The sequence below is a fragment of the Protopterus annectens genome, chromosome 4.part1 (genome assembly GCF_019279795.1).
Source record: "Protopterus annectens isolate FY-2018-M chromosome 4.part1, PAN1.0, whole genome shotgun sequence".
NCBI lineage: Eukaryota > Metazoa > Chordata > Ceratodontiformes > Protopteridae > Protopterus > Protopterus annectens.
In genome coordinates, this window is record NC_056734.1 from 119,343,075 (window position 1) to 119,365,856 (window position 22,782).

General features: G+C 40.6%; 1 protein-coding gene across 2 annotated transcripts in view; it reads left to right on the forward strand.

Moving 5' to 3' along the window:
* Positions 1-22,782, forward strand: part of MPI (mannose phosphate isomerase) — a 234,301-nt gene that overhangs the window by 123,154 nt on the left and 88,365 nt on the right. For both annotated transcript variants that reach the window (XM_044070020.1, XM_044070021.1), the window contains one exon: positions 937-1,116. In XM_044070020.1, coding sequence (XP_043925955.1) covers positions 937-1,116 — 180 coding nt within the window. The remainder of the gene's footprint in view (positions 1-936; positions 1,117-22,782) is intronic.

Genomic DNA, 22,782 nt, shown 5'->3' on the forward strand with positions numbered 1-22,782 from the left:
GCACACAGACTTGTTTGGAAGTGTTCAAGGGCAAATGTGGGCTCATAGGTAGTTACTAAGCATCCAGTCCAGGAGACTGTTGTGTGATTGTTTACCTTAATAATCTGGTTTGTTTATTTGCTACTACTTGCACATTTCATGTATTTTCATACAATACAATTGTGTATTGTCCTTTGTTAAATATTATACTAGTAATGGATTCCTTCTTAACAATAATCTGCAGTTCAGATGCCCCACAAGAAGTGAGAGCTGTAATCAGAATGCTCAGTCAATAAAAGTGTAGTAGGTGATAAACTGACCAAGACTCCACACTTTCCCCAAAATTCTTTCAGTAACATTAATTTAAACTCCCTTAAGCAATTATACATCTTTTGAGTAAAATAAATAAATAACGCTTGATGTCATAATTGAACATGTACACTTTTTCTGAAGAGTGCTTGACTTGTCAGCTTGAGTAGACTTTCACTACTCAACGCCCACACATTAATGTCCAAATTATGCTAGTCACTGTGACGCTTTATATGACCTTGTCTCTTGTAAATCTGTTAGCAAGTACAGCAGTGCATATTTTCACAATAAATATATTCTGACAAACTTTCTTCTGGTGGTTGTCATCCCCCAATCGAATTTCCTGCATGTGTTAATAGTTGCAAAAGTAAGTCGTAGCCACATAAAATGCTAGTATTTATCCCCGATGGCTGCTATAATTGGTGAGTGGCATGCACATCTGTTGACCATGAAAGAGCCTCAGAATAGTTGAAAATTTTGAGTGGTGCACATTGTTGTGTTCATGATTGTTACAAACAGTAATGGTCACTAGCAGGGTGCCAAGAAAAATGTACTTGAATGTCACTCTTCAGCAGTGCCCTCAGATTTTTCTGAATTTAATTATATACAGTGTCTTGCTCTTAATTATTCCCTTTTTTTTGGTTTCAGATGTTCCCGAGTTTTACGCCTTAATTGGATGTGCCGCAGCAGAAGAGCTCGAGAACAGTGTTGGTGACTCTCACAGAGTGTCTGAAGCCCTGAAAAAGTGCTTCACACGAATGATGAACTGTGAGAAAAAAGTGTTTGTGGACCAGCTAAATATGCTTGTGAAAAGGATATCTGAGAAAGGTATGGAAATGTAAATAGCTCGCTTCTGAAACAAATGGTAGTGCAGAGACATTAGTTCATTTTCTAGCCACATCACATGGTTCGGTTAATTATCTTAGCAGCAGTACACATTGTGGGGTGTCTTGTGCTACAATATCTGTGTGCGTTGAGTAATGAGAAGACACACTATTTTCACCTTTCTCCAAGGACTGCAGTGGATTATCAAAATATGTTTATTGTGATACTATGGTTATAAAAAGTTATGTACATTTTAAGGAAGCACAGTTCTCCTTCTAATCAAACAGTCAGAAATAGCATTTTCTCCCAAATTATTTCTGCTAATAAAACAAATAATGGGGTAAGCCCACTGCACACAGTTCCTTTCCAGGGGGTGACCCATTATTATTGACTGGTTAAGGGGCATACTCATAGTTAGCAGAGACTGTGAGAATCCAGCCCAGGGCTTTTGCAGGCTATATGTCTAGCAGCTTGTCTTAAACCTATGTACCAAACTAGTAGACTAAGGCAATGTATCTCATTATTGGATGCGTTCTTAATGAACAGTTAGATGAATATAAATGTATATACATTTATGTACCATTAGCGATCATTGTCTTGTTTCTGTCTGGTTATCCTTCAGACAGCTGAAAACTAAGCATCTGTATATCAAAGGTAGAACATTGTTAAATATTAGCTGAAACACTGATGTCCTTCATGGATGCATCTGCAGTCATAACAACTGGGTTGTCCTGTCGTCAGGCAGCCCTTCAGTCGGCCGGATTCCAAAGTCCGGGTCCGGCTTCGGCTGATGTCGCACTCCACCCGACGTCATCTCTGCTGGTCTTCGGGTATAAAAGCATCAGCCGACGCCATTTTCCTCAGTCTTTCTTGCGCGTGGCCAAGCAGAAGCTGTTCGCAAGTGCCGGTCGGTCGGATCCAGAGATTACTTCTACCGAATACTACTTGAAGACTTCTAAAGCTAAGTACCCGTTGGGGACTCTTTCTTGCCTCAGCCGATGTCAGAAAAAGTTAACAATTGTTTAACCTGTGGGAAACAAATACCTCATAAAGATTTCCACTCTTACTGTCTGCCTTGTTTAGGCCCAGCCCACGGCGTAGCAGCCTGTTCGCCTGTGCTTCTTTCAACCGACGAACGCTTAGGCGTCGGTCGGAGTTTGCAGAACAGTTTTTCGGTTCTGATTTTGCGTACATTATGCCGTCGGATCCTCCGACTACCCAATCTACCAAAACGCAAAGATAAAGACCGACACTCGCGGTCCGCGGTTTCGGCCGAAACCATGGTTAAGCAAACCATGAGTGTCTCGGTTTCGGCCGAAACCGAGAAAACTGATCTAAGTACAGCTGAACCTATTCCTACAACTGAGGCCCCTGCTACAACTCTTGAATCGACCTCAGAAATTTTACCCACTACGGTGGTTGACTTATCAGACACCATCCCCTTGGATGTCTCTACCCCAGCACGTGGTGCTGCTAGGCCTCCAGCAGCCATGTCCATTAAGGCCTTTGCCAGGGCTAAAGCAGCCAAGACTACTAAAACAGTGCCTGTTAAACCCCCCACATCCAGGCCCTCTTCTAGTTCCCAAATGCTTACTTTGGCAGAAGATTTAATTTCTTTAATCAGAGGATCTCAATCTCACCCAGATAGGGCCTCTCAGCCCCAGAGAAGAGACCTAGGGCAGAGCCCCTGAGCCAGTGTCCTCTGATGAATCTGCTGATGAATCAGACATAACTGACCAGCCAGAGGCTCCTTCTCCAATTTTGAAGATTCTGATGCTGAAGAATCCATTCCAGCTGCTTCCCCACCAGAAGAATTCTCCTTTGGGAAACCTTGCATGCCATGCGAGAACAGTTCCAATGGCAGCAACAGGATTTTTCAGATTCCAGAAAAGACTTAGGACCTTTCTGCACCTCCCACAGCACAGGCCCTTAGCTATACCTCCTGTTCTCTCTGTGGTGGATGATGCTTTCAATGATGTTTGCTCCGCTCCAGATTCTTTACCCCAGCCCCTGCCAAACCAGACAGATTTTACAGGGTGCCAGATACTCATCACCACCTTTACAAGGCCCCACTTGCAGACCCAGAAACTATATCCCAGGGTCCCAAGGCAGTAGCAGCGACCATAGCTAAAAACCCTATTCCTTCTGAAAGGGAAGCAAGGTCATTAGACAGATGGGGTAAAAGGTCTACACTTCAGCTACTCTCTCAGCTAGAGCTTTAAACTGTCAGTTTCACATGATACAATACCAAGAGTTTATGCTTGATCAGTTAACTAAAAACTAACCACTGATGAATCTCTTGATAAGAAATATGTATTAGAGATGGTAAATAACATACAACAGGTTAGCAACCATTCCTTAAAATGTGGCTATGATGCACTGGAGGCTTCATTTAGATCAGCCATGACAGGCACAGTGATAAGAAGGCATGCATGGCTAAAGGAACAAGCTTTACGGATCATGTTAAAGCTAAGCTGCTAGATGCTCCTATGGACAAGACAAGTTTGTTTGGTACACCTGCCCAGCAGGTTATGAAGAAAATGGAAGAAAAGGCAAAATCTGTTCAAACTGTTAAAGATTTCTTGCAGGTTCAACCCCCAAGGTTTAGCAGGAGCTGGCCTGCCAAAAATTGGTCCTTTCCTGACTCCACAAAATTTCAAAGGGGCAGGAATAGACGTTCCAGAGGCAGAAACCAATCCAGAGGAGGTGCCTACAGAGGACGACAGTGGCAAGGTAACAACAGAGGCACAGACACAGCCACTGCCACTACATCAGCACAACCACAGTGACTTAACCCTAAATCCGCCTACCAGGAACAAATAGCAGCTCCTCTAGGCGGAAAGTTAACCTTATTTTCAAGGAACTGGCACTGCATAACAAAAGACAAGTGGATTTTACAAACCATAGATCAAGGTTACGGTTTCACTTCCACACTTTACCAGTCAAAAGAGGAATGCCAAATTTACCTCCAAATAAAAAAACAGAGGCTCTACGCCAGATAATGGAGTTAGCAAACATGAGAGCTGTGGAAAGAGTGCCAACAGCAGAGCAAGGAAAGGGGTTCTATTCCAGACTATTCCTAGTTCCAAGAAAGGAAAAAAGTTGGAGACCAATTCTCGACCTGTCCACCTTAAATACATACATCATTGTCCCAAAATTCAAAATGCTGACCCTACAGCAGCTTCTTCCCATGCTGGGCAAGGAGTCTTGGCTGGTAACTCTAGATCTCAAGGAGGCATACCTGCACGTCCCCATTCGACCAATCTGCAGAAGATACCTCAGATTTCTTGCAGGATCAGAGCACTATCAATTCTCAGCATTGCCCTTTAGATATCTACTGCGCCCAGAGTATTCACAAAATGCCTGGCATCAGTAATCGCCCATTGCAGACTACAGGGAATTCAAATTTACCCATACCTGGACGACTGCCTGCTACAAGGGGACAACAAAAGCAAGCTGACAACAGATTTACAAGGGGTCATTTACTTGCTACAAGCACTGGGATACACAGTCAATTTACAAAAGTCAAGGCTGATACCATCCCAAACAAGGACATTCTTGGGCGCGGAATTGGACACAGTAAAACAAATGGCATTCCTGACTACAGAAAAACAAAAAGAACTTCCTCTTTACTTCTTGGCACTAACAAAACTGAACAAGTTAACAGCAAGAAAAGTACTGCAGGCCTTGGGCTTCATGGCATCATGCATAATCTTGGTTCCATTTGCCAGACTACATATGAGAAAACTACAGTGGTACCTAAAGAATTTATGGTCCCAACACAGACACAGTCTAGAAACAGAAATCCCACTAATTCCATGCTTAAAACAGGAGTTCCTATGGTGGGCTCAGGCATGCCAGTCAAACCCAGGCCTACCCTTTCGCAGATGTCAAGCAAGCCAGACCATCACAACAGACGCTTCAGACCTAGGATGGGGGCCCACATGCTGGACAAATGCGTGCAAGGATTGTGGACACAGGATCAACTTCACCTGCACATCAACCTAAAAGAAATGCTGGCAGTAAAACTGGCAATCCAAAAGTTCAAACCATTTCTCAAGGAGGGCCAGTTGATGATAACGACAGACAACACCACAGTCATGTGGTACATCAACAAACAGGGAGGCACTCTTTCAAAACCCCTACGCAGAATGACCTTGGAGCTGTGGACCCTGGCACTCAGCTACAACATCCAGTTACAGGCAATATTTGTACCGGGAAAGACAATACTCTAGCAGACATATTAAGCAGAACCACCGGATGCCCACGAATGGAAGCTGCACCCGGACATCTTCAAGACCATCTCAAAGAAATGGGGAATGCCACAGATAGACCTATTCGCATCACCTCTCAATCACCAGCTCAAAAATTCTGCACAAGGACATTCCACCCACTAGCATGGAAAGTGGATTCGCTCTCCTTCAACTGGAAAGGCCTAACAGCATATGCATTCCCACCTCTTCCTTTGATACACAAGGTACTACTGAAAATCAAGGAAGAACGTCCAAGGATAATCCTGATAGCTCCGAACTGGCCAAGACAACACTGGTACCCACTACTGAGGAGCATGTCTCGCATCAATATGTCCCCATTTCCTCTGATGCCTTTGATGTTAACTCACAACTACTACAGCATCATACATCCAAACCTAAAACGTTGCAACTAACTGCATGGAACATCACATAGCAGCAGCCAATCCAGAACTTTCCCAAAGAGTAAAAGACATTATTCTTGAAGCACGCAGACCTTCAACAAGAAGGAACTATGCTGGAAAATGGAAAAGGTTTGTCATTTGGAGTACAGAAAGAGGAAAAGATGTGTCAAACATAGATATGCCTAACATTCTTGACTATCTGGCGAACTTCTTCATTCAGGCCTGTCCTACTCCTCCATCAAGATACATGCATCAGCTATTTCAGCAGAATACAGCTTTGATCCACCTGTTTTTCGCACCCTTTGCTCAGGCAGTTCCTCAGAGGAATCAAGAATGTAAAACCTCCAAGGAAACCACCATTACCAGCTTGGGATTTGAACTTTGTGCTAGAAAATTGACACTATCACCCTTTGAACCAGCAGCAACAGCAGACCTACAACACCTGTCATGGAAAACTGCTTTCCTACTGGCAATTACTTCAGCAAGGAGGGTTTCAGAACTACAGGCCTTAATGGCAGTGCAACCCTTCCTAATCTTCCACCAAGATAGTGTCCATGAGGACTAATCCTACATTTATGCCCAAGGTGGTATCCAGAGTGTCTTTAAACCAGACAATCCACCTACCTACCTTCTTTCCCAACCCACAAAACAGAGGGAAAGAATACTGCATACCTTGGATGTACATAGACAGCTACGCTACTACTTGGACAGAACAAAAAATAGCAGAAAGACTGACCAACTTTTTGTAGCCTATGCAACAGGAAGGGAAGGAAAAGCTATCTCCAAACAGACAATCTCCAAATGGATAGGAAATTGCATACGATTCTGTTACTCCTTCCATGGAAAACCAATTCCACAGAACATAAGACCTCATTCTACAAGGGCAACAGCCACTACCACAGCCTTCTTACGAGGAGTGGCAACCAAAGACATTATTGAGGCGGCTACTTGGACCTCCGTGCATACATTTGCCAAGCATTATAATTTGCCTCTATATTCCAGATCCCGAGCAGGGTTTGCCACTGCTGTACTGCAAGGGATCCTAAACACACCATAATCTACCTTTATCCTCCTCCCTAGTTGGCTATGGTATTCTACCCAGTTGTTATGACTGCAGATGCATCCATGAAGGACATAGTACAGTTTTGTACCTACCATAAATGTAGATGTCCGAACTGGATAGCATCTGCAGTCAGGATTACCTCCCTCCTTCCCTCTGTGGTACTCCTAGGGTGTTTACCCTCCTAATAGCTAGCTGTTGGGGAGTCTTTATGGTGTATTTGTTTGTATATATGTACATACATGCTTATTGTTGTGTTTACCTCTATCTATTTGGAAACATTGGCATCTATCCAAATTTTAGCCTGCAAGAGGGCTTCTGGCATCTGGGGCAAGAAACACTGAGGAAAATGGCGTCGGCTGATGCTTTTATACCCGAAGACCAGCAGAGATGACGTTGGGTGGAGTGCGACATCAGCCGAAGCCGGACCCGGACTTTGGAATCCGGCCGACTGAAGGGCTGCCTGACGACAGGACAACCCAGTTGTTATGACTGCAGATGCTATCCAGTTCGGACATCTACATTTATGGTAGGTACAAAACTGTACTTTTTGTCGCAAACTAATGCCAGCTTAGCACTTAACAGTGTTGCGCTTATTCCTTTTCATATGTTTATTTGTTAAGTGTATGACAAAGCACTGAATGGCAAATACACTGGGAACAGATGCACTGAAAGAAAAATATCAGCTCCTGAGCCATCTGATTCATCAAAGTAAGTATTTTTTGCACTTCCCCATAACTTTATCTACACTAACTGAGGTTGCACAATAGTGCAGGTAAGGGAAATTGCCGTTTCTGCATGGTAATGTGATCACCCATTCTGGCAGCTGCTGTAACACTGACAAAAAATCACCCTAATTAAACCAACTCCAATTCCTCAACACCTCTGTTTGAGCAACTGTGCTGTAGTTGTATTACTCAGTGCTATAGCCACAAAGCATACTAAAGCAAAAAATGACTAACTAAATGAAACAGGGACTCCATAAATGACAGCTCCTCTTCCATTTGACAAAAGTCATTCAACATATGAACAGTAATCCATACATGTGTTTGTGTGCATGCATAGTTAGTAGAGAGAGAGAGAGATGAATGTGTACATGTGTATCTATGTGTTTGTGTGTGTATGTGTATATATGTGTATATAAATTTATGACACTTCACATCAAATGGCAGCTGATCGAGCACAACTTGTCGATCAGCAGACAACTGAAAGAAATGAACAAGATTCATTTTTCAGGAAGCAATCCCTGATAATTATGTCTACCAACTCTGAGATTGCACTACACTGGGGAAAGAGCAAATTCAGCAAACCCCACTGTTCTGTGATCTTGCACAAAACAACTGCCGGCACATACAGTCTGCTAATTTTCAGTCTGGTGTGCCGTTGGTTTTCTGGGTTCGACAAGCTGCTGTTTGCCAACTTGTCAGAAACTTATATGTGTGTGTGTGTGTGTGTGTGTGTGTGTGTGTATATGTATATATATATATATATATCTGTATCTATGTGTGTGTGTGTGTGTGTGTGTATATATATATATATATATATATCAGTCCGTCGACACGGCTGACGATCGAATACCAGATGTTTGAACTGTAAAGTTCTAACACTGATTATCGCGAAGCCACGGAACACCAAATTCTTTCCCAGGGAAAGAATTCGGTGGGCTGTATCTGTGGCTTCACGATTATCAGGACTGTGGTGGGAAGTTATGGGTCGGGTTCAGGTAAGTGTGCGATTTTGTGGACGTTAGGCTTAGGGCGCATTTAGTTGAGTTAGGGTTAGGGCTCGAGTGAGGTGGGTGTGCAATAGTGACAAAATTTATGGTTAGGGTGGGATAGGTGAGTTAGGGTTAGGGCGCGGGTCAAGAGTGTGCGATAGTGACGGACCTTAGGGTTTGGGTTAAGGTAAGTGGATAGGCAGTAGTGTATGTACAGTTTAGTGTAGGATTAAGTGTATGTGTGTGGATTGATGTGTTTTTGGTGTGCTTGTGTTGTGTGTATGTTTCTAATACTTCGATGTTTGTGCAATTCGTGGTTTGAAGTTCAAACATATGGTGTTCAAACTTCAGAAGTTTTGGTGAAGTGATATAGACCCTATATATATATATATATGAGCGCTACAGAATCCTGAAAGCCCAAAATCTCGAAAGTTCAAAAATACTGAAAACACACAGGATACCAACACTTACTATATTCCAGCGCAAGTACATACAGAAACATATTACCCTTCAACTGTATGCAGGGGGGCAAGCTCGGAGTTGATATATTTAAGTAGCAGGGGGTGTGGGAAGTGCAGCCCCCCCTCATGGGAGGTGCAGGGTGACTTGCCCCCCCTGCTTATACTTGAAGAGTAATATGGTTTGTGTTTTATTTGTTTCTGTATGTATTTACTTTCGAGATTTTAGTATTCAGGATTTTGGGCTTTCAAGATTCTTTAGCGTTTTATATATATATATATATATATATATATATATATATATATATATATATATATATATATATATATATATATATATATATATATACACACACACACACATATGCAATGTGTGTGTGTTGTGTTGTGAGTATACCTATATATAAAATTTTAAAAAGTCATAATTTTGCTTTACACTACAACTGTACAGTATTGCAGGGAAAGACTGGGTAGAAAAATTTATTTTATTTATTTTACATTTGTTAACCGGGCTAGTCCAACTGGATACAAGTCCATTTTCAGTGGAGGCCCGAGGAGAAAAGCTCCACTAACTACTACTTAACAAGTTAAATATATACAAAAGTTATACAATAAAAATAAGTTATACAATAAAAATAAAAATAAAAATCAAAACAATGTCATAGGTTAAATACAGGCTATATGAAAATTTGATTTCCATGTGAGGGAGAGCAGAAGTCTAGGTTAGATAAAAATGCTAGGTTAAGGTATGTTATTCAAAGACATAAGTATTTAGGTTAAGAAATATGAATAAATAAAGAGGGCTAGATGGATGGATTAATAAGAGGGAAAGTTAAGTAAGCTGGAGAAATGATGAAGGCCAGGTGAAGAGTAAAGGAGGGAAGCAAGGTGAGTGAGAAAGGTTACCCAGGGTCGTTGCAGGAACATAGCCTGTGGTTGTTTAGGTAGAGTCTTAGATTGGATTTAAATAGTGGAGTAGAAGTCAGTGTTGTGAGGTCTGGTGGAAGTTGATTCCAAATTTTGCCAATTGAGTTGGAAAATATGGAGTCTCCTGCTACATTGTTTGATTTAGAAGTTTTTATCAGTGTTTTGTTGAAGGAACGGAGATGACTCGTATTGTGATAGGGTGTTATGAGTGTAGAGAGCATTGGTGTGTTTTCAGGGTGATAAAGGACTTTATGTGCAATAGTGAGTTGATAGTATTGTATGAGGTGGGGTAATTCCAGCCTGCCTAGTTTTAAAAGATTCAAACAGTGGTGGGTTTTATATGGAGAGGCAGTGGCAAATCTGGCTATGTTGTATGATATGGCTAGTTTCTTGAGGTTGTACTTCGAAAGGTTAGTGTATATAGCAGAAGCATATAATAGGGTAGAGATTAAGTGGGTTCTAGCTATTATAGTTCTAGCTTCAGGTGTTAAAAAAGATTTGATTCTATATAGAGATCCAAGTTTCCTGTTAGTTGATTTTATGGTGGAGTTTATATGAAAGTCAAATTTTAGTTGGTTGTCGATAGTAATACCCAATAGTTTCGTTGTTTGGTCTGGAGCAATAAGTGTGCCATTGTTAGATGTGAGTGTGAAGTCAATAGGGGGAGATAGGTGAGTGGGTGGAAAGATCAGGAGTTTGGTTTTCTTGGGGTTTAGGAGGAGGCAGTGGTTGGAGAACCATTGTTCGATGGTGGTGAAGGTGTTTTGTGTTAGCAAGTGAAGTTCAATCTGGGTTTTGGCGGAGCAAATGATGGTTGTGTCATCAGCATATTGAATACAAGTAGATAGAGGAGTGGCTAGATGCAGATCATTTATAAAAATGGAAAACAGAAGAGGACCTAGGATGGACCCCTGAGGGACTCCTATGGAGGTGGGGAGAAGATCAGAGAGATGGTTATCCCAGAGAACTGCCTGTTTGCGATTTTCAAGATAGGATGAAAACCAACTTAAGGCCTGGTTGTCAAGAGAGAGGGACTTTAAGCGGTGTAGGAGGAGTTGATGATTAACCATGTCAAAGGCTTTTGACAGGTCTACGAAGAAAGCAGAGGAAGGAGTGTTCTTGTTGCGATTTATGTTGATAGAGTCGATGAAGGATAGTAGGGCGGTGGTTGTACTATGGAATGGGCGAAACCCATGTTGACAGCTAGCTAGGAGATTGTTGCTTAACAGGTGATTTAGTAACTGTTTGTGTACACATTTCTCCATTATTTTTGCAAGAGGAGATAGTAGCGCTATAGGGCGGAAATTAGAATACTCCAAAGAGTCACCTCCTTTGAAGAGTGGGATAATGTGTGAGATTTTCCAGGCTGAAGGGATAGTGTATTCTTTTATAGTCCTGTTAATTAATAGAGAGATGGGATAAGCTATTGCTTTGGCACCTAGTTGGAGATATTCTGCAGGTAATTTGTTGGCTGAAGGGGTTGTTGGCTTGAGTTTTTGAAGTAGGGACAAAATGTAGGAGGTAGGTATAGGTTGGATGTGAAATGGGGGGGGGGGAGTAGAGCTAGGCATAGGTAGTTTAGAGGTTTCGGGGCTTTGTTGGTTTGCTAGCTTTTGAATGGCTGAAGTGAAGAAGGTGTTAAAGGCATTAGCTATTTCTGTGGGGGAGTTCGTGTTGGAGTCTGATGGGTTTGGAGTGGCAGCTTTGCCAGGGAATAAGAGAGTATTAATAGCGGTCCAAAATTTATTTGGTTGGTGGAGGGAAGATTGTTGTAATTGAGTGTAATAGTTTCTTTTATCATGAAGTATGGCTTGTTTTGTCATATTTCTTTTTTGTTTAAAAGAGAGATGATCAGTTAAATTTTTAGTGGTATGCCATTTTTTCCAAGCTTTGTTTCTATTAAGCATTAGTTGCCTAGTTTTGTTAGAGCACATTGTGCTGTCTTAGCTTTCATACGAATGGAACGCAAGGGAGCATGATGTTTAAGGATGGTGAGAAAGGTATTATTGAAGTAATTAACAGCTTCATCTATTGGGAGGGATTTGAGAGGTGACTAGTTAACTTGCATAAGTTCATTGTGAAACAGGGTAGGGTCAAAATTCTTTTTGCAACTGGTTATTCGAACTTGAGCTGGGATAGATAAACTGGTTTTATGCCTGATGATATAGGTTAGGGAGTGATCACTGAGGTCATCTGGAAGAGTACCTGTTGTATATTTTAGTTGTGGACTATTTGTTAAGATCCAATCAAGTACAGCTTCTTTGTTACTCCGTTTGTTTGTTCTTGTAGGGATGTTTACGTGTTGAGTGAAGCCATGCAGATTAATAAAACTAGGTGGATTATTATGTTCAGATAAGTTCCAATCAATATTTAGGTCTCCTAAGAGTATTCTTTCTTGGTGGAGATTCAAAGAAAGCCAGTTTAGTAGGTCTTCTAATATTGTTGTGTTATTGCCTGGGGGAATATAGGTACAGATAATATTTATGGTTTTGTGAGGATTGATTTGAAGTTTTGAGATAATTAATTCTGCATGTGTGTTAGTTAAAAGGGTATGATTTGTTATGCTTAATTGTAGGCCTATTTTATAGAGTATAGCTACTCCGCCACCTTTTTTGCTTAAGCGGTCTTGTCTCAGGATGTTATATCCAGGGGGAACAATTTCATTGTCTTTTATTGTTGGTTTGAGCCATGTTTCAGTTAGACAGAGAATGTCGAACTGTTGGACTTCTAGTAGAGCATGAATATGTGATATTTTGTTGCAGATGCTACGTATATTAAGTTGGGCTATAGAGAGTGATTTAGGAGGTTTAGTAGGTGGAGTTAGCTTTGGATTTGCTATTTTGCAGTTGGTTGAAAATGGAGATAGTTTAGGGCCTGGGTTAGGGTGTATGTCTCCATGTGTCAGTGAGCTAATTAATAAAAGGTTGTAGAATTGTGATGGTTTGAACTGGTAAATATCACGCTTTTTGGAGTGATAAATGGAGTATTTGGTGTGAGAGAGACGGTGGTATTTAGGTAGTAGATACGAGGTGTTATAGATGACATTGAAATTATTACTGCAAGTAGGTGGGGGAGTAGTTAGGGTATATTTGTGTGGGATAGTGAAAGTTGTGGATAAGCTGTGTTCATAGGAGGTAGAGAGATAGGTGGTTGTTAGGGTAGTGATGAGAATTAGTAGTAGGGTGGGGTGATATTGGATAGACATGTTAAGTTGGTTCTAAGTGAGTGATGTAACAGGATGAGGCCAGACAAATAGGTAGGAAGAGATGGGAGGGGACTAAGTATGGAGGAGGTGGGAACAGGAAGTTGTGGTGAGTGGCTGTGAGAGATGGGGGGAGTGTTTAGTTAGAGATAAATGTAGAGGTTCTAGGGGCGGGTGGGATTTGGGGGCAGGGAGGGGAGCGGAGTGAGCCCGCAGGGCGAACGGAGCGGGTAGACACAAAGGAGTTGTAGTGCACAGGAAAACAATCAGGAAAGAAGGAGAACCAGTAGGTAAGGTTGTGCAGATAAGAAAGAAGCAAGTTCAGTGGAACTATATCAAGGGGTGAGCGTACAGATGTTTAGTAGCTAATAAGGGTATGAAGGGAGATTTGTCAGGGGCCAAGGGGAGAAAGAAGATGCGGTGCACTTAAAATGGTTTTGTGATGCAAGAGATTGGTGATGCAAGAGAGAGAGAGTTATTGAAAGGATGAAATCTTTGAGGAGTTTAGATGGTGTGGGAATGAGAAAGATTTAAAGGACGTAAGGAGTCTGTTTAGCAGTGTTATAGGCACTACTAATGCTCTTGTGTAATGTATCTTCCATTCTGCTACCACAAACACAGGGAATAAGTGTCATTGTTTTTGAAGTAGCAACACCTAGCTAAATTGTAGTGACATTTACAATTTGATTCCATTGATGCATTACAAGTTTTTAATCGTATTCATACCCCTGTTTAAAAAAAAATACTGTAAAAGGATCACAAGTGAAAGGCGTCATGCTGTTGCAACAAGAAAACAAACATTAATTTATAAATTATGCAAAGATCAAATTACTGTGTCTTAAGAAACCAGTGAAAATATTACTCAAAAAAGCAAAAGCTGATTACCTTATTTAAAAGCGAATTGTGCTATACACCAACCCAAGGGCCCCTTGGTAAGAACTAACTGGAGAAGAAAAACACGCAACCAGTATCTCATTTGAAATCCGCTTTTAAAAAACAGTTTCATAAATTGATATAGCAAATGCTCTGAGTAAGCATTTCCAGTTTTCATAGATTGTTACTAGGCTAATAACCCGGGGACCTTTCTAAGCCTAGCCAAGTTTTCCTGAAAGGATATTGTCCTGTATCCAAGTAGGACATTGAGAGCCAAGCATTTGTAAGTGACATGGATGCCAGGTTTGGTGTGAATTTCCTTTCCACATTGACTGATCTATGTTGCACTTAAATTCGGTAATAGACAAACTCTACTCCACATGGATGGGAGTCGTGTTTCATACAAGGGGCTGTCTATGGGACACGCATTAATCTTTCCAGTATGTTCTGTGTAAGTCACGGACAAAATTCAGGTCCCTAGACCTTCTATTTCTGGTACTCTCTGACTTACGAATTTGCAGAAGATTCATAATGGTGGAGTTTGTGAATACCTTGTAAGCCAGACATTCATCACCCCTCAGCAAACTGTAGGAGACTGAGTAGTGGGAAAGGGCTTTAAGGTGCTCTGCATAATTTTAGCTTTTTTGTAAGGAACTCCCTGGAATGGTAATGGTTGGGGGATTGTGGTATTTCCATTGGACTATTGGGGGGGTGAAAATTTTGAGCTGCACCCGTCAGCCAAAAGGTTGGCAATGGCCTCCAGTTCAATGCAGGTGATGCCATTTACAATAAGTTCTGGGCATTGTTGCATATTTTCCTTGAGGTTACGGACATAGCTGTAGAAAGCTTTGTGGTTGTCCTTTGCCTGAGAAGCTATTTTTTTCAAATTTGGCCTTTGGAATATTAATTAACCCTCTTGGCTTTTAGTATGCTGGCCTTTGTTCCTCCTGTGCTTGGCCAAGATTTTTTTTTATTTTATTGTATAACTGGATGGCTTGTCTTTTGAGTTTGTGTTATTCTTAATACAAGTGGGCACAGCTCACGCTATACAACCATCAGTGCAGCTGTACAAGGATTTTGTAAATAGCTCAGCATATGCTATGGTGTGTACTGGATTTGGGTTTCTTTGAATTTAGCCAAAATGTTGCTAATAGAGAGGTTAGCTTTGGAATACTTCCTAAAGGTTTTTGGTTTTGCTGGGTTCCTGGACTTTATTTTATTTCCAGCACTACTGCCTTATGGTCAGATCTGATGAGCAAGGACATTGCATTGGGTAAGGAACATTACTTCTCCATTTTTGTGAGTACAAGGTCAAAGATGTTTGTACCCCTGGTAGGAGAATGGACCAACTGTTCCAGGTTGTTGGTTTTAATGAAGTTTAGGAATCACTGGGCTTGTGCACAAGAAGTACTGTAGGATTCCCACTCTATAAAGGGGTAGTTGAGATCCCCCATTAAGATCATATTGGGTTGAACAGTGAGGGACTGTAGTACAATGAGATGGGTAGTATGGATTTTCTGGGACATGAAGGGGGACCTAATGGTTGCAAAGATATAGCATGAGACCCTGTTTATGGTAAGTTGCACATGTATGAGTTCCAGGGGGTCATACACTTTTTAACTAGTCTGGATGTGAGATTGTTTTTAATATAGACTAGGACTTCTACACCTTTAGTTCCCTCATATGCACCAGCTGGTCAAAAGGTGTGAAAGATATTATAACCCTGCATGGCTGTGGTACTCTCCATGACTTTAAGCCACATCTCCATTACTACACAGATGTCTACACTCTCCAAGGAGAGGAGAGCTTGCAGGGAGTGGAGTTTCTTTTTAAGACTTTTAGCATTGAACAGTACCACCTTTAGATATTTTTTCATAGGTTCAGGTAAGTCAGGAGGTTTATCAGTTTGGCATTGCCTAAAAAAAGCACTATGGAGGTGGAAAAGTTCTTTGCCAGTATTCAGAAGCCTAGAGGGGATAAGTGCGGACCATCCCTGATAAAGCAGCATGGTCCGTCTACCATGTCCTCCCAGGCCATCAAATATTGTACCCCCTTGGATTGACACCCTAAGCTAAGCCAGTTGTTAAAATCAATCATTTTCTGCTGCTAATGTGGTATCTTCCTTGGGGAAGGTAGTATACTGCTCAGTGCTAAGCTCATGCATGCCTGTGACTCGTAATCGGGGAGCTCAATCTTGTATCACTTCATATATACATCTCAGGTGATTAACATCCACATTGACTATGACAGAGTCATACTGGCACCTGTGGTTCAGTGACATGAGTGTCTGTGAGACTTGACGGATCTGGCTTCAGAAAGGCAGGTAACTGTGAAGTTCTCCGTATTCAGTCTGACAAGGAGACATCAGTGTGCCTCACTACAGAATCACTAATGACTAGGAAATTTGGTTGTGCACTGATTTGCCTTAAGGTCTTAGCAGTAGAGGCAATGTATACAGTGTTACTATGTGTTGCTGTGGCTGGTGTTTTAATGGAGTGTTTGTTATGGCATAGGAAACTTTTTTTTTTTTTTTTGTTGTTGTTGTTGTGCTGTGCAGGAGGTTTTAGTGTTTTAGGAAGGTTACCTATATGTGCCTCAGCATAAGCAGTTTTATGTGTATGGTCTTTACCCTGTGCAGTAGGTATGGTGTAAGTGTCATCAACAACCTCTGTAGGATTAGTTTTTGAGAGAGAGTTTTGCCTCCAGAGTTAGTGTATTCACACCTCTCACATACTTTATCTGTTTTATTAAGGATAAATGGGCTGTTCATGTACATGAGGCAATTGCTAGAGTGCCTCAGTGTACCCATCTCAACTAGACTGGTCACAGAAAGAGTTGGGAAGTGTTTATTTATGGCTGTTAATCTACTAGGGAGGAGTGAGGTAAATTTTAAATATTGAACAGGTCACTAACACAAGGAACCTGATGAGCAATGCTCAGCTATGCACAAACTAGATGCCTCAGTAGTTAAAAAAAAAATTGGAGCTCATCGGTTATGAGCCAAGCATTGTGCAACTGTGATGCTTAAGTAGCAGCTGAGATTTGATAAAAAAAAGCACAAACAAGGCCCTCTGGCCAATCAAAAACAGCACACTCTTCCTTCCTTTACACAATCCAGGGCCAAGTACTCTGGTTCCCCTTACTCTCACTAAATTGGAACCAAGATTATAAAAAAGACAAAAAGTGCAGATATTCAACACCAAAACACTTGGGTCCCCCTCCCTGAACCTACCTGAAGTCCTCCATCAGAAATGATGGGTTGGTTCCTATCATTTTTCTTTAAGGCTGTATCCCTAATTGCTTTTGAGCATTCCTCATTTAGGGACAGCCTGGATCAGTTGATTTTACCTCGCATTTCTCAGGGCTTCTAGTTCACGTATTAGTATTCCTTTAGCTCTCAACCTTTTACCACAAGAATTAGTGACACAGCAAAAAAAAATAATTATGAAAAAAAAAGATTAGGGATACTTTAAATACAGGTACTATGAACTAAAAAAAGTCTAGTTTTAAGAGAGGTGGAACAAAGATTTGAGGCAAAATTAGGGGCATCCCTACAAATTAGGGACAGTTGATAGGTATATATTGCCTTACTTAGTATGGCAGGCTTTTTCTGAGCCTTGAAACCTACAGCCTTTAAGGCAGGATACCAGAACTTTCTGACAGTGTCCGCCAGTATCAGTCTGTTTTCACTTGTTGCTGAACATTTTTCAACAATTCATCAAGCACTTTGTGTTTTTCAGTAGTTTGCCTATACATGACTAGTTCACTCAAGTAAGAACTGCACTGCTTCACCTTGCAGAAAAAAACACTACCTGCCTGTCTGATATAGCTACTACTAACATTTTGTTTGAAGTATGAAAAAAGGCGAGCATAGCTGCCTAAAAGTCCAACTTCGTAAAAACAAGTAGAAATATATATAAAAAAAAAAAAGAGTCGGACTACTAAAGAAAAAAGAAATAATAAATACTTTAAAAAAAACAACAAAGCTGGAGATTCGCTTTCTCCTGGTGCTTGCAATTCATCAGATTAAAATTAATCAAGGCACTTACCCACATATAAATAATTATATAGAATAATTACATTATCTTTATATTTAATTAATTATATTAAATTTGAATAAAAAATCTGAAAATATAAATGATATAAATATATAATATATAAGGCAATTACAATTAAAATATAAAATCAACATCAACAAACCTAATAAAAAAAAATAAAGTATATATATATATATATATATATATATATATATATATATATATATATATATATATATATCATATATATCATTATATATTATATGTCAAATCAATTGTGTGTATGTAAAAAAAAAAAAATTTCAAGTGACTAAAAGTGCATCAGATATTGATACATCAAATGAGAATGAAATGAGAAATAATAGAGTAATAGAGTAAAAATAGAATATATCTGAATATTATATGAACAAATGAATAAATAAAATTTTGTTTGAAGACTTTTAGCCACTCCTCCATATAAGCTTATTTCAGATTACTGTGCTCTTGTCTGTTCTTCATAAAACCTTGGAATCCAATAATTTTTTTGCTTGTACCAACTTAGCCTTTTTTTTTATTTTTTGGACTAAAATTTGGACATTGTTCCTCCCAGTATTCGATCATGTAAACTATTAAATAACTTACAACTAAAGGTATACATTTACTCAGAGGTAAAATTCCAAGTTTCTCTACAGCTATTTAAATTTATGTGGCATTTATGTGGTGTACTTTGCCCTGTCATTTAATCTGATCAAGATAGAAAATATAATAAATAGGGTCTACACTAATAAATGTAACTCTGTGTTTGCAAAAGTGTTGCTGCATTTTGTACTTATTGTACTGTCCTAAGACTCCTGTTTTTACTTTTCTGTATTGGCATTGGATGAGAAAAGACCATTAGATCCAACCCTGTTACCTACCTGCGAAGCAAAAAAAAAAAACAATTGCAACCTTCACATAGCAACAATAGAGAAGGCTCTAAGAGGGGGTCACCTATAGGATCCGTTTGGTGATCAACATTGGCAAGAAGGTAAAGGACCTAGAACCAAAAATTGAGTCCATGCTTCACCTCTTCAAAATCCAGTCTGTTTCTTGCTTCATCTGTGCGATTGTTGTCCTTCAGTAAGCAGTCTTTGTCACAGATGGTGAAGTGGTTGATTAAGGCGACACCTCTTTTACGTAGTGTTTAAGAAAAAGAGGCTGTGTTGTACCTGTTTCAGCAAAAATGAACACCCCCTATAGCAAAGGAGACTTGGATTTGGTGAGTCCCTGTTAAATTTTCTTCTGCAGTTTAAAACGTGTGCTCAGTGCTGAAGAGAATAGGCATGGAAACACAGTTTGACTAAATGTCAGAAAGAAATGTCAAACTATTTATCATTTGTGTTTCTTCTAAACCAGGACTGTCCATCAGGGAAGTCTGCTTTCACTGGAGTCCTACTGAGAAAACCTCCAACACACACAATAAACAAATATCATACCTTTAAGCAACAGCATATGAAAAACATGGATGTTTCACACCAAAATGTTGCTTGATAAAGAAATAACATAATTGCCACATAATCGATATAATCATGTAGTGGAAGTCAAATCAAAGCTCAATATAGGCAATTTTGCTTTCTTGATCAGTTCTGATGAAAAAATTGGTTTACAAACAAACCATGTCTTGCTTGTTCATGGAGAAGCATTTGTAGTAGATCATTTAGCATTATGTAAGGGGAATGTATTAGCTCTGTAAAATGTACCTAATTTTTGATTTGCTGTAACCACTGTAATATTTACCTATCATATGTTAGCTATGCATCTAATATGAGCCAAATATCTTTGTTGAAGTTACTTTCTCAGTAGGTCATTTAGCCCAGAATGGAGATATTAAGGCCATCTTTTAGTGGGATGGAGGTATTTTTTGCTAGGATGAAAGTGTTTATTATGTATCTGGTTCTTGCGTAAGAAAAACATTGATTTGGTCTTGGAGACATTGAAGTAAAGTTGTGTATATTTTAGGACATATCTTTTTTTGAAAATATATATATATATATATATATATATATATATATCTATCTATATATACAGTACAGCAGGTTGAAATTAATGGAAACCCTGACATAGGAGATGTAGTATTTGACTAGCATAAAATAGGTATCAGTATCTTGCAATTTCTTTCAGATAGGAACAGTATTGGCATTTAGGGGATTTATTAGGGAAGATTTTGTTGAGGACCTCAGGGGTAAAGTAGGCATTGTTCAAGATCATCAGTTGAGTGTATTCCATCTTTTTGAAGGGGATAGATTTAGCGCTTAGGTTTATAGCTTTTAATATGCGAGCTGTATTGTCTTTTGGGAGGATTGTCCATTTATCAGTAAACTGGACTCTATTTTAAATTTACCCAGTGACAGAGCATGTCATTACAAAGATTGTGTAAAGACAGGGTCCCAGCATGGAGGATTCACAGACAAAGGGTGATAGATGGCATTGTTCCACCTTACAGGTTGGTGTATGCATGTCTTCTAGTTCACCACTAAGAAAGTTAACTGAAATCTGAAGGAATGTCACTGATCAGAAGTGCCGCTTCCTGTGCATCGGTCCAAAAGAAACATTGCATCTGTTGGGACGTTGCTTAATTGACCACTGATCTTCTGCAAGCATCAAGTAAGGCAGTATCAGTACCATGGTTTTCTGAAAGCATGCCATGAATTAGAAATAAAAACTGAATTTCATTAAGTGTTGCAGAATTTATGCTGAAAGGAACAGAACAGTAATAGGACAGTAATTGTTTAATGTGCCTGAAGATCCACCTGTATGTAGAGATAAAAATACCTTTTTCCAGGTAGTAGGAAGTCGTCCCTCCTTTAATGATTGATTAATTTTGTAATTGGGTAAGCTGTGGTACTAACTGGTACTAACAAACTTAAGGATAGGAATATATTATCATTTTACACTTAACAGCTTCAACTTGCAGAGGCATTTATACAGTATTCCAGATGAGATTATTGGAATGGTAGAAGGAGGACCATCACACTTATGTGGAATGAATCAGGGGGTGTGGCCACAAGACAGTGCATTGAAAGTTTGGATGGTGGGTGCTAGCAGATGGCCAGTGGGACTGTAAGCTATTTTCTTTGTCTTGTAATTCAAGAAGGCAGCTAATGCAATATCCTTCTATACATATGCTGCTGTATTCTTAACATAAGGGAGTTCGCCTCTGCTGACTCTTGTACGTCCGGCAGCAAAAGATAAATGCTACCGCTAGGGTGCATGTGACGTTCCGCGTCCCTCCCTGTGTACATTGGCAATAAGTGGACGTCCGGTACAAAATGGATGTCAGCATACACCTTCCTCAGAACTTTTCTGCCGCCTGTGCGACTGCCAGCTCCGGTCGTCGCTCCTTCGGAAGAGTGATCCCATGTGAAACGCCCATCTTATCAGACTTCAGATAAGAACCCTATAGGGGGGGTTTCATTATCTCTTGCTACCGCTGTGGGGTTTTTCATGTCCAGTAGAAAGGGCAAGTGTAGGTGTGAAAGGCAAATTCCACATAAAGATATACATGAACTCTGCATGTCTTGCTTAGGCCAGGAACACAACCACACTACTTGTGGTATTTGTCAGACTTTTGTTCCCAAATCCCTCAGGAGTTGCTTAGCTGCCTTAAAGCTATATTTAGAAATCCAGCATCTCAAGCATTTGGCCAAAGCGATGGATCCGATGCCGGGCCCCTCGGATGAGCCGCCAGTCAAAAAGGCTGAAAAAATCTAGGCCCGAACCGATTGCTGCGCCCTCCCTTCCAGCCATATCTCTTGAGGCTAATGAAGGTCTGGAGTCCAAGCTGGAATCCTTGGACCTCCCTTTGGCGGGAACCCAGGTGGAAGCTGTTAAAGAAGCCAAGGGCAAGTCCCAGAGGGAATCACAAGCGTTCGATTCGGTTGCTGAGAGGGAACCTAGGCTCATCATATCTGTGGGTCTGTGTGGGGTTTTGCATATTGTGGTCCGCGTGGATGTTGGCTCTGATACTGAGTGCCATCAGGCATCCAGCCCTCCTATTCTTCACTGGATCTCCGATACCTCGATATCAGAGTCCCATAAAAAGAAGCGGCAAAAAACTAAACATCTTGTTCCTTCGCCGACTCCCGTCACCTCCGATCTACTTCCCGACTGGTAGGCCTTCACCCAAGACCTTTTTGAATGCCTTCTTAGCCCCTACTGCATCTACCCCCAAAGGTAAACCAGCTCTGGAGGTCTCATCTAAAGAAGAGGATTCTTCAGGGGATGACTCTTTCACTTATACCTCACATTGCTTCCCCTCTGGGGTACACTTCCCTAGAGGAGGAGTCTAATGGGACCAATTTCCCCAGGAGAAAATTTCACCTTCGTGGAAACAATCTGTCAAATGAAAGAATTCTTTAAGTGAGACAGTCCATGTTACAGAGACCAATAAGAGATATTATTAACTCTTGCAAATGGGAGTGTCCCAACCCATTAGCTGTTCCTCCAGTACATCCTTCCTTCTTGGATGCATTCCAAGCTGCCTCCAAAAACCCTGATTCACAACATCCTGCACCCAAATGCCCAGACAAGTTTTATAAGGTTCCTGAGGATGCTAAATTCTTGTACAAATCACCCTCTGCATATGCTTCAGTCATTGCTGTGGCTACAGACAAAACTGCTAAGCTACTCCCTTCCACCTCCCTCCTCCCTTCAGACAAGGAAAGCAGGTTAATGGAGAGACTAGGGAAAAAGTTCCACACTTCTGCTACCCTAGCAGTTAGGG